General features: G+C 44.7%; 1 protein-coding gene across 2 annotated transcripts in view; it reads right to left on the bottom strand.

Moving 5' to 3' along the window:
• The window catches only part of LRBA (LPS responsive beige-like anchor protein), a 970,380-nt gene extending 958,093 nt beyond the window's left edge, over positions 1–12,287 (bottom strand). For both annotated transcript variants that reach the window (XM_089670467.1, XM_089670468.1), the window contains exon 1: positions 11,899–12,287. In XM_089670467.1, the coding sequence (XP_089526593.1) occupies positions 11,899–12,099 (201 nt within the window). In that variant the 5' untranslated portion in view covers positions 12,100–12,287. The remainder of the gene's footprint in view (positions 1–11,898) is intronic.
• Positions 12,288–13,108: the final 821 nt, after the last annotated feature.

Here is a 13,108-nt window from a genome sequence, read left to right as displayed (position 1 = left end):
TTCCTTAAAGTGTTACTAAACCCATAACAGAACAAGGAATTGCAATTATTATTTTTTTTTTTTTTTTTTTTAAATAAAAACTGCTAAATACCTTTTCTCATCATCAGTACACAGTATAGCAGACTTATGACTTCTATCAGCGTCTGGCTTAGCACTGGTTAAAGCTTGTATGAGTTTTCATTCTCCTATGGTTTTTTGCACTGGGGCCCTGAAGGTTTTAGTTACACCACTTATAGGTAAATATAGTAGCATGTCTAAGCTACTAAACAAAGGAAAAATTGCTTCTGTAGCTTAGGTCTAAGCCTTCATACATTAGGGATCCTTTCACAGGCTGCTGATCTGAGTTTTTAATGCCCCAACTGCCCACCTACAAGAGGACATGGTGCTGCTTGTGAGCACACACTGCCACTGCCACAATGCTTTGCATGGCAATGCAGCAATTTTAACATTAGATGACGGAATTGACAGTCAGCACTCGTAGTTGCAGTGCGGTCCGGCAATGCAAAAAATTGCCAAACAATTGCTGAATAATACAAAAAATAATTAAGGACTCTCTTATAGAGGAATCTCTTCTTCAAGCATTGCTGGAATACTCCCCTATGCTGAGATACTGCAACTTGGCAGGTGGCTGGCAGTTAAGATTTTCTATGAAAAAGTACCCAGTGTATGACAACACATGTATAATAATATTCCTAAAACATGTCAGATAAGCGCTTTAAGTCTGCCAATAACAAATGAGGTTTAAAGTTTTTAATGGTGTTTCACTAATCATGTTCCTGCAATGCAGATACAAATGGGAATGTTTCTTGTCCATGCAACACTAACTCACCAGACAGCACATCATTTTTCAGAAGCCGAACGCTGCATGTACTGTAGGTTGCTTTGCTATGTTCTCCACTAAGGCCACATTCACATGGCCGATTAAGGCCATATACCTCCAATAATCAGATTATTTCTGCAGCGGGGATCACAGCTGTTTGCAATCAGCCACAACCAGGATACATGAAAAATCAATGACAGAATGACAAGCACAATGGCTGTCCATATGTAACCACACACTGCATCCAGGGTCACTAATCTTTCCTTAACCGCATGTAACCACTTTCTGTGCAGGTACTTGGAAACAGCTGCAGTGCTGGTCAGCCCACTGTTAAACTGTTCAGGTGTCTTAAACACAGTGCACTGCATACAATCCCGCAACAGAAATATGCTGATTGGCAGTGTGCAGCCTAAATCAGCCAAGTGAGTGAGGCCTTAAATGTAATCTGCTGGCACACCATCAAATATAATGTTAAAAGTGTAACAGGTACAAGTATACCTAAAATTATTGCCTACCTATAATCAAAACCTTTCAGGTATGGATAAAGTAAGGAAGAGTTAGACCCTTGCTCAAAATTTTTTATTATCATTTGTGCCCCCATTCAGAAGATTTCTCCTTATTTTCTGTCCAAGACACAGGTATCAAACCATATTTAAAACCTTAGAGATGGACTAACTTCCCCATTATAAGTATTAGCAGGGAGTCTGACATCAACTCTATTTATACCAGTGGTCAAAACTGAACCCCAAAGAGATTTAAAAAAAAAAAAAAAAAAAAAAAAAAAAACACACAACACGAGGTGCTTCAGTCAGTAAAAACAAATTAAAAGTCAGCAGCTTCAGAGAAAAAAAAAAAAAAAAAAAAAGAAAAGAAGAAGGGGAGGACACTTAACAGATCCAGCGCTGTCATCACCCAGGCCAGTTCACCGCACTTTGAGTCTTTGGTGCCACAACTTGCTTGTGGGAAGCCGACTGCGACTTCCTGCCATTTCAAAGCTGGCTCTGTGCTACATTTTCTAAACAGACCAGCAGTATCCTGTGACATGTCCCAAAATATTGTGAGGCAAGCAGAAGTGGGTACCTGCCAGAAATAGGTACATAGATAGATAGATATATATATATATATATATATATTTACATTGATGGCAGAGGAGGGAGGGAGAGAAGAGGAAAACGTGCAGAACTTCCTTATTAGGTGTAATGTTGGTTTAAGCAGCTTCTGGGACTGGTCACAGGTACAGGACTAAGCCTTGGGGAACAAAGTACAAGATAATCGAACATTCTTTTTACCGATACCATAGACAAAAAACAAGCATTTTAAAAAAGGAGAAGTTCACCTTTCATAACATGTTATTTCCATATTCAGGGTGTAATATGCAACACGCTACAATCAGACCGGACCCCGAACCCCCCCAATCCCCATCGTGACAGCTAGTGGGAGGATCTTCTCCTCACTAGCTGTCACAATTTGTTTTTAAAACACAGCCGTATTGTGCTCCGCTTGCCCAGCTTCATCAGTCACCCACGGTATTCTGTGAATGGGAAAACTACAACATGTCTGTGCACAGTGTGGCATTTAGGGCTTGTTTACACTTGATTGAAAATGTGGCATTTGACACTCTTTAACCACTAGCCTACGGGGCACTTATACCCCCTTCCTGCCCAGGTCAATTTCCAGCTTTCAGCACTGTCACACTTTGAATGACAATTGCGCGGTCATGCAACACTGTACCCATATGAAATTTTTATCATTTTTTTGAGACAGAAAGAGCTTTCTTTTTGTGGTATTTAATCACCTCTGGGTTTTTTATTTTTTCTTAAACAATCCAAAAACCACTGAAAATTTTGAAAAAAAAAAAAAAAAAAGTTTTAGTTTTTGTTATACAATTTTGTAAATAAGTAATTTTTCTACTTCACTGATGTGCGCTAATGAGGCTGCACTGATGGACACTGATAGGTGGCACTGGTAGGTTGCACTGATGGGCATTGACAGGCATCACTGATGGGCACTGAAAGGCAGCACTGATACATGACACTGATAGGCGGCACTGATGGGTGACATTGAAAGGCAGCTCAGATGGGCACTGATATGTGGCATTGATGTGGCACTGGCACTCAGTGCCCTGATGATCAGTGTACATGTCCCCTCCGCGGAAAGCCGATTACCGGCTCTCCCCTCCTCTCGAGCTGTCAGCGTGACAGCTCGAGAGGAGAGAAATGCCGATAACCGGCATTTCCATGTTTACATGTGATCAGCTGTGATTGGACACAGCAGATCACATGACGGAGCCGACATCTTCAGCTCTTTCCGTGATCCACTGTGTCCAAGGGACACAGCGCACTGGTGCTCGCCGCTCTGCGCGCTCCCTGAGCCGTGCATGCGCAGTGAGAATGGTAGGACGTCATATCAGAACGAGAGAACCACCTTGCGCCCGTCATTGTACTATAGGGCGGGCGGAAGGTGGTTAAAGCATCTGAATGCCAATCAAAGCACCGCTCACTAATTAAAATGGTTACTTTACAGTCTGTCATGATTCACGCACACACCCACAGCGACTAGCTAACCGAGGCGCGCATGTGCGACCGTGACTTGGGGTAAGAGGGAATAAGGGGGACTTAACTTTGAATATATAAAACCATATATAAGACCGGACGTGATATACTTTCACAGCCCACACTACCTCTTGGCCACCACCGGAGGAAGACTCCACTCCAATCCAGATGGCTGACCACACACTGGCAGATACAAATCTTACATACAATCTGATGCACTAACTAGGGTTGAGGAGCAGCCAAGCAATCACACACCCTTCTAGGATCCTTCCAGCTATCCTACAAGCCAGAACCCCGGTGTTATTCACTCTTCCACTGTCCATACACCCCCACACCAGACACACCACAAACGGTGGCTTGCCACGACCCAACAGTTTATCTGAAGAACGGTCTGTTGGGACACCACAAACACAGATCTCCATCTGGCAGACCTGTCACCCTTACAATCTGCCAACACACAGTGCAATTGCATACAGATTGGCAATGAGCTTGACCGAGCATATAAAGACACTAAAATATAATATAATCTAATCTCTCCGGAGATATGAGCCCGTGCTTAAAATACCCAGGAGTCACATTCATTTAAAGATTTAAATAACCCGAAAGCGGGCAGTGCATAAAATATGTACAAAATATAAAAAAGTTACAGAAATACAAAAAAAAAAAAAAAAAATCACACCACACAAGACACACATTGACTATTCACTATAAAAGAGAAAGAAAACCAAATAAAACTTTTACCAAGATTTATCCTGCGACTGGAGCAAGTCAGGGAGAGTCATCAATCCGTCAGTCAATCGAACTAGCGCCATACGAATCACAATGTCCAAATGTCAGGGTCCTCAATTTATGGGGATATGGATGTAGGCTGCACATTAGTCCTTGGCCAATCGACTCGAGGGGGGGGGGGGGGGTACCCGCCCACAGGCTGTTCTGGGTGCTGAACTGCCCAAAGACAACTGGACCAAACTCTAGCCTGGAGAGAGTGTGTAGGATCCTGAGGTGATCCGCAAAGGCTTTTTGGCCCCTGTGTCACAGGGGGAAGGTGAGCAGGCATGCTAGCCATATAGGATTTTAACCTGTCACCTGCACTGGCAAGAAGAGCAGGTTTTTTAATTGTGTGTTAAAACACTGAATTTTGTGGACATTAATATCACTTCAGCTTTATGGTTTTAAACCCTGAATGTTATGGACATTTTTTGCACTTGTATGCATAGTTATCACCTAGATCGTGTCGTATATCCCTCTATAGGGAATCACTGAGTGGCATGATTGTATCACCAATTATTTATGCTTGACCTATATTGCACTAGGTATCTATATATGTCGTTTACTTGATTTGCAGTAATGTTATTTCTGGATAAATCGGTTATAGCGCCACACCATTAACACAATAAGTCTAACTATCTGTCCATTGTAAAGAGAGGATTGGGTGTTGGCAGCAATTATATTTGTTAGAGTGGATAAAGCAGCGCAGGAGGATTTACATTCATTTAATTGGACCAAGACCGGCTTGAATCACCAAGTCGGGGATTGAATTTCCGACACCAGCGCATCAGTCCAATCGCGACAGTACTAATCACTGTTCCGCTATCGCACTCCAGCGCCACATAACCATTTCCTGCATTTTTCTGGCATTCTACATAGGCCACAAATATAGTTTTTATATGCTGATGTAGCCTACAGAGTGCCCCATCAGAAGGAAGTATTTTCATCTCTCTGCAACTAAAATTTTAGCTTGTATGAGGGATGAAACCTACTCCTTTGATGTATGTATATACTTTAGAGCTCCCTAGACATATTGGAGCCCCCCTAGCGTCATGAAGCCAAAACGTCTGCGTTTCTCTTTTAAGCTTCAGGAAGATGGCAAAGTCTCATTACATATAGGTGACAAAATCTTATTAGCACCCAGGTGCCACTTCCAGCCTGAGGAAGCTCTGTCTCTTTTCAGATGCTAATGGATGACCATATGCCTCTGCCTATGACTGAATATTTCTTTAATAAGGACTGAACTAAATTTACGATTACATATTGCTACAGGTCACATTTCAGCTACTCAAATCTGTACATTTATATCACACAGTCCTGTTCACACTGTTGTGTTTGCTTTACTGGGGAATCTCCTGAACAAGGGAGCCAATAAGCTGGGGATCTGCTGCACAGGGGGTACTAATAAGCTGGGGATCTGCTGCACAGGGGGTACTAATAAGCTGGGGAACTGCTGCACAGGGGGTACTAATAAGCTGGGGATCTGCTGCACAGGGGGTACTAATAAGCTGGGGATCTGCTGCACAGGGGGTACTAATAAGCTGGGGATCTGCTGCACAGGGGGTACTAATAAGCTGGGGATCTGCTGCACAGGGGGTACTAATAAGCTGGGGATCTGCTGCACAGGGGGTACTAATAAGCTGGGGATCTGCTGCACAGGGGGTACTAATAAGCTGGGGATCTGCTGCACAGGGGGTACTAATAAGCTGGGGATCTGCTGCACAGGGGGTACTAATAAGCTGGGGATCTGCTGCACAGGGGGTACTAATAAGCTGGGGATCTGCTGCACGGGAGTACTAAAGCTGGGGGATCAGCTGAGTTGGGGTAATAATGAGCTGGGGATGTGCTGAGTGGGGGTACTACTGAGTCGGGGTTCTACTGGGCCCCTTTAAAACAAAATAGCAAAAAAAACACACACACCATATGCCAAGCTTCAAAAAAAAAAAGCATCACAGAAGAATCATTAAAGCATCCAAAAAGCATGTTGAAGCAGGAGGCACTTAAATGAGTGTTAAAGTCAAAGCAAGTATAAATAAGCCCTTAGGGGCATTGAGGGGGGAAAAAAAAAAAAAAAGCCTGAATTCAGAGAAAAGCATACTGGCATAATTTACACATATGCATGCATAAACACATGCATGTACGCATAATTTCAGTCTAGTTGCTAGAACATCCCTATGATTTGGGGGGGGGGGGGGGTTGGGTACGTATAAATGATCCAACTAGCGACTAAAACACTTTAGTCACTAGAATGAAATTACATGCATACTCACGACGACGCACATGAACATGTGCAAGACCCCACATTTTTTATGCTGGCAGACAGATCCAGCGTGAATAGGATTATCATAATATGTCTGTGTGCATGCAGCCTAAGGATGTTCGCACAGTGAATAACAAAAAAAAAAAAAAAGTTAAAACGTCCCATTTATCTACATTTTGCTTTACATGTCACATCTACACAAGTGTAGTACAAAAGCTTTATTTATGCTTTTATGGTTTGCACTGTATATGCGTTATGCTTTAGGGAGCATTCATGCGGGTAATAAAAATGCAAGGTATAGCATATGGTTTTGTACACTTCTGTATGCAGTACTTATTTTACACATTTGTGCTGTTTACATAAGAACAACATATAACATTAACACACTACTGGCCGTTCACCACTGCTCAGGGCGGTCCGCCCATATCAACAATGTGTAACACTACTGATGTTGACATGTAGGCCCTATATGTGTCATTCATGCAGTGACGCCTCAAAAGAATGACCTCAACTGATTCTGAATGACTGAAGGCCGTGTTCAACTAGCTCACAGCTATTATAGTTGGCTGTACAGAGTAGCTGCGTCTCTCAGGCGCAGAAATATAGCTGCATGGCACCTTATATAAGGCACCATGCACATCTAAAACCCTAAAAAATAAATAATACACATTCTCTTTAATGCAAATTTCCTCTAGGAACTACAGTTACTTCCCATGTCCCAACCATATGCTCAAAGTGGTTATAAAGCCTAAACAATTTTTACCTTAATGCATTTTTCACCTTCACTACTCCTTTTATTTACCTGAACCCTCATTCTTCCAGTGCTGTGCACGTGTGCAACTCTTCTTCCACATCACATCCTGGTCTCATAGGCTTTGCTGAGGCAGCAGTAGCCATTGGCTTCTGCTGCTGTCAATCAAAGTCAGTGACGAGTGAGCAAAAGGGGGCAGGGCCAAGTCTGTGTATATAGACAATGAAAGCAAGGCTCAGGAGCAAGCCTGCACAAGTGCAGCCATAAAAAGCCACTCGCCAGAGGGAAGGAGCACCGCTGGGGGACCCAAGAAGAGGCAGTTCGGGCCATTCTGTGTAATTCCATTTAATATATACCTGTTTGTTCATACTTTACAATCACTTCTAGTTCAAGATGTCTCCTTCACTCTCATTACATTTATAGAAGTAAAGACAGACCTTAAAGTAGTATTAAACCAAAAAGCAAACATTATATAGCAGCTTATAAATTCTTAGCTGTGACGGCTGCATTCATTTTCTTTCCTTCTGGTTATCCAACCAGTAAGTCGGTTTTTCAAAAGAACACACACTCTCCAGCAGAATGTATCAATTACAGAAATGACAAACCATGTAAAACTAGCAAGTGTGCTTACAATGGTCCGCTTTTATTTATGTAAAACCTTTATCCCAAAAGGGAAAAATAAGAAGTTGCAGCGAGCAATTTTTTTAAAGTATTGGTGGAGTTTGGCTTCAATTTGTTAAAGTATTTAAATCTGCTAGTACATCCAACACTCCCCTTCCCCCAGGCGGACAACGCTGCTGTGGTGCCCCTGTGCTCCTTCATCAAGAGTGGGGGCACTCTAATACAAAAGATGGGTTACTGGCCACATCACCAGGTAAAAAGAAAAAGCCTAACTAATCTGGCCACCATATCTAATGACTGGTAAGCTGCAATATATTACATTTTTTTTTAGATTTATTACCACTTTAAACCAGACATCTGGGGGCTTCCCATTGCTGTGACTTCTGCAAATCTGGGAAGTGTCCTGAAATGTATGGCGCACCAGAAACTTTGCTTCACTTTTAAAATGGGGGGGGTGATTAGAGCTGCCTGTCAGCCCAGCGTTACATGAGGCTTGGCTCACACTATTGCAGGCCCGCATTTGCTCAGGCACAGCAGCCTATTCATTTGCTGCTGTGCCGTGTTCCCCACAGGAAAAAGCTGCATGCACCTTTTTAAAGACGCAGCCACAGAAAAACCTGTATGGTCTTTTTGACCATGCTGTTCCACTGCAGTTCCCGCAAACGCGCTGCGTGAAGGTGCCATTCAATCTGAATGGCAGCCCAGCATATCTCAACAGAGCACCACAATTTGGGTGCGGGTGGTTTCCTGTGGGAAACGTGGCAAAGCAGCCTATTCAAATGCGGGCCACACAGCCTGCAATAGCATGAACCTATGCTGCAAGAGATTTTCTCTCATTTTTTTCTCTGTTATAACAGGTTTACCAAACAGCAAGTGAAGGAAATTATGCAACAAACAAAAATAAAAGTAGCAGGGGTTTTAGGCATCTCCTACTATAACAGAAAAATATTTTCTTTTTTTCCCTCTGTTGGAGATTTTCCCTCTGGTCAAATGTTGTCAGCGGGACAGGAAGAAAGGGGAAAGCTGTCTAATATAGCCCCAGACTGCTTTTCTGATAAGTAAAGATATGTGAACTGTCACTATTGTATACAGTAGACAAATATATATCAATGACAGATTACTACTTTGTAATACATTTATATTAGCAATTTCCTTAAACTCTGCTTTTATTATTTCTTTATACAGTAGCTCCATTTCAGTAATCTGCTGCAATATTTACAGTGTGTGTGCCGTGTATATGGTTTCTTTATTTGTAAATACACCATATTTAAAAGACTGTCACATAGTAACAGAACGACAAGCTCTATTCCTGACACTGAAGCAGGCTTACAACAGCGATTCTTAACAAGGTGCTTATTGTGAAAGATGAAACTTATGTCCAGAAAGGTAGTTTCACATACACCTCACACAGCTTCAATCTGTTCATAATGTGAAATGCTGCATTCCTCAAGCTGAGCTTGGAGAGAGAAAGAAAAGAAAAAGTTACATGTTATTTCTGTTCACATCAAGTAGGAACAAGAACGACAAGCCCCGTGTATCAAGTCACTTCCCTAACAGTAATAGATGTGTTAACAATGAACAGCACCTGCCCACACATGGGACATGAACGTACACTTCCTGGACAGCATGACATTGTAAAAAATACATCAATTAGGCCTATAGATGTCTGAACCCGTAACAAATGATAAAAGGAGGGAAACCTTTCCTCTAGGAATCGAGATCACAGAGCCACGGGGTAATTCGGTGTAGTTTAACATCCAACCTGAGAGCACATATTTGTTCCTGTAGGAGATGTACCTATGAAGCACTTGCTATGAATTGTATCCATACACCTGCTATACTAGAAAAGCCTCAGGCAAATAACTCGCTGCAAGACGAACACTTTGTAAGTGATCCACCTGATGCCTCCCTAGTGTACATTCTGGCCTATTTCTAGCTGCATTATGACCAAACCACAAAATGAATTATACCAGATTACTAGTTTAGAGGCAAATATGTGCTACTGTCACACTGACTGGCATTTCTTCATCATATGATAAAAATTAAATCATGAATACAATGGTCTGCTAACTCATTTTAGGACATATAAACTATGTAACATTCCAGCTGAATGCAGTCCATCTTCCTTTATAAATCTAAAGCAAAAAAGTTACATTGTCTACATAGGGTGTACAGAGTCTCATAGCAACCCATCACATTAGTTAAAGGTTATCAGGAAAGCAAACTGAAACCCGATTAACCATTCTGAATGGAGCAGGCCATAGACATGAGAGAGAATAGGCAGATCTGGCCACCTCATGGTGTCTTTTGTCATAAAAAGAACTTGAGTCATATGAAAACAGCGCAAGAGGGAAACTGTCACTTCATCTCTAGAACTATTACTGTACCGTCTGCACATAACCACTGACAGTATTTTATTAACCAGATAAAATGCATTCAAGTAACAGCCTAAAAAAAACACAAAACGCAGCAATGCATCTGTTACAAACAGTTCAAATTATTCCACTGGGAGAAAAGATAAAGCAGAGATATTTGCATGCCAGTTGCATCCTACTTTGCTCTGGGGTGTATGACAGTGGTAAAATGTTTTGAAGGGCAGAGCAGGCACTGAAAAGACAGAGGCCAGCAGGCACATACAGGCCAGGGCAGCCACTGAGAGGACTGATTGGGCACCCATAAGATATTTCAGCAAGCAGGCACCCACACAACATGGAAACTGCTAAAAGGAAAAAAGTGGGCACCCATATGACAGGGCACCTAGGAGACAACTCAAAAGACATGGTAGACAGTGGGGCACAAACAGGCCATAGCAGCCGACAAGCAATCCTTGGACAGGACAGCCAGCAGGCACCCAGAAGACAGGCTGCGCACTGACAGGACATAGCAGCTGGTAGGCTGGATAGAGGGACCACCAAGCACCAACAGGGCAGAGAAGCTTTTGACAGGACAAAGCAGGTACTCGCAGTACAGGGCAGTAAGAGAGCACCTACAGGGCAGGACCAAACAGGCACAAGACAATGGGTACCCACAGGACCGAACAAAGAAGGTACCTACAGGGCAAAGAGGCTAGTAGGCAACCACATAACCACCTTCTGACTGGGCAGAGCAGACATGCACAGGGCAGAACAGTCAGTGGGCACCCACATCACAGGGCAGTCAGTGGGCACCCACATCACAGGGCAGTCAGTGGGCACCCACATCACAGGGCAGTCAGTGGGCACCCACATCACAGGGCAGTCCTAGGACAGAACAAAGCAGATAACTACAGGGCAAAGAGGCTAGTAGGCAACCACCTAGCCACCTTCTGACTGGGCAGAGCAGACATGCACAGGGCAGAACAGTCAGTGGGCACCCACATCACAGGACAGTCAGTGGGCACCCACATCACAGGACAGTCAGTGGGCACCCACATCACAGGACAGTCAGTGGGCACCCACATCACAGGACAGTCAGTGGGCACCCACATCACAGGGCATTCCTAGGACAGAACAAAGCAGGCACCTACAGGCCAGGGCAGCCACTGACCTAAAGGCAGTCTCTTCTGGGGCAGATCAGGCACCCACAGGGCAGGCCACAGGACAGTGAGGTGGCATGAAAGGGACAGGCCAGAGCAGTCAGTGTGCAGCCATATCACATGGCAGAGCAGTCAGTGAGAACCCAATGGCCAGGGCAAAATAAAGCAGGAGCCCACAAAACAAGGCAGCCACTGACAGGGCAGAGAGGATAGTAGGTACCCACATAAAGGACTGGGGGGGGGGGCACCCACAAGGCAAGACAGTCAATGGAGATTCACAGCACAGGGCACAGCAGACACCCACAGGACAAGTCAGTCAGGCTGGTAAGCACCCATCTAAAGGCAGTCTCTGATGAGGCACAGCAGGCACCCCCAAAGCAGACCGCTACCCCTAGGGCAGATGGGGTACCCCCAGGACAGTGCAGGCCCCCCCAGGGTAGATGGGGTTTCCCCAGGACAGAGCTACACAGTCTCCCTCACCCCCAGGACAAAGCAGTCAGTAGGCTCCCCAGGACAGATCAGTGTAGAGTAGGTGTCATATGGACTAGAAGTGAATGGAGCCCCAGCCGTCCAATCAGGACTGACCTCCTCCCCCCTCCTGACTTCACTCACCAGATTGAACACGGTGTCCACCAGGTCTCTCGTACTGACTTCCCCGACCTCCAGCAATCCACTGAGCACAGCGAACTTCATTCGGATCCCTCGTATGGGCACCCCCGGGCCTAGAGCCTTGGCTCCGCCGGGGTCGGGGCCCTCTGCTGGCGCTCTCCTCTCTTCACCTGTTGTCTGCACCTGTTTCTCCTGGCTGGACATGGCTCAGTGCAGGGGCACACAGGGCCCGTCGTGCCTAGGTGAGAACAGTGCGGGGTCACTACGGTTCCTGCGGTCCTATGTGGGCAGAGCTGGGCAGACCGGCACCGTCCTCCGTACACCGGGAACTCCTCCTGTCAGGTGCGCCCTCACCAAACCCTCACTCGCTCACTGCAGCGTCCTAGGAAGTGGCAGCTAGTCTCCGCCCTTCGTGCCATACTATTGGTGGCTGTCATCCCTGGCCAGCATGCAATTGGATGCCAGTCGCGGGCTCTTACCAGAACGGAGCTCCAATTGGTGCGCCCTGTTCCTGTACTTCTAGCAATGTGATTGGACGGGATTGTGCGCCGCGGAGACCCCTCCTGTTCGCAGGTAGAAGGAATGGCATCACACTGGAAGGGAGCCGGCCGGTCTGTCTCACCTGGCGCCATGTGAGCCGGGGCACCGAAGATGGGGGCAGGGCCACAGCAGGCGGCCATCTCTTCACGCAGCTCTCTGCCTGGAAAAGCACCGCATGTATTTAATGGATGCGGTTTGCTAAAGCACTGTGTATTATAAGCAATTGTGTTGTTATAAATCAGCATTTTCAGAGCCGGAAGACGTTTTTGAACGCATATACAAGAAAAAGGAATGTAAGATAATGAGCCAGGTTTACGGCATGGTGGTACTTTTATGTGCGTTTTTAAGAAAAAAGTGCAGTATGCTGCATCTCTTTTGCAAATAACTCGACTGGAACACACTGGAATTGCATGTGAACACGAATCGCTACAAAAACAGAAATAACCCCTAAACTAGGGTTACCACGTCATTCCTTTAAAACCCAACACATATTAATGACACAGGTTCTGTGGTGGATTGAGGTGTTAACCACTTACCTACAGGGCACTTATACCCCCTTCCAGCCCAGACCAATTTTCAGCTTTCATCGCTGTCGCACTTTGACAATTGCTCGGTCATGCAACACTGTACCCATATGAACTTGTTATATTTTTCACACAAATAGAGCTTTCTT

Source organism: Staurois parvus, unplaced genomic scaffold, assembly GCF_062004578.1.
Source record: "Staurois parvus isolate SC_StPar_1 unplaced genomic scaffold, SC_StPar_1.0 ptg000090l, whole genome shotgun sequence".
NCBI lineage: Eukaryota > Metazoa > Chordata > Amphibia > Anura > Ranidae > Staurois > Staurois parvus.
This window is presented reverse-complemented; position numbering and strand designations above follow the sequence as displayed.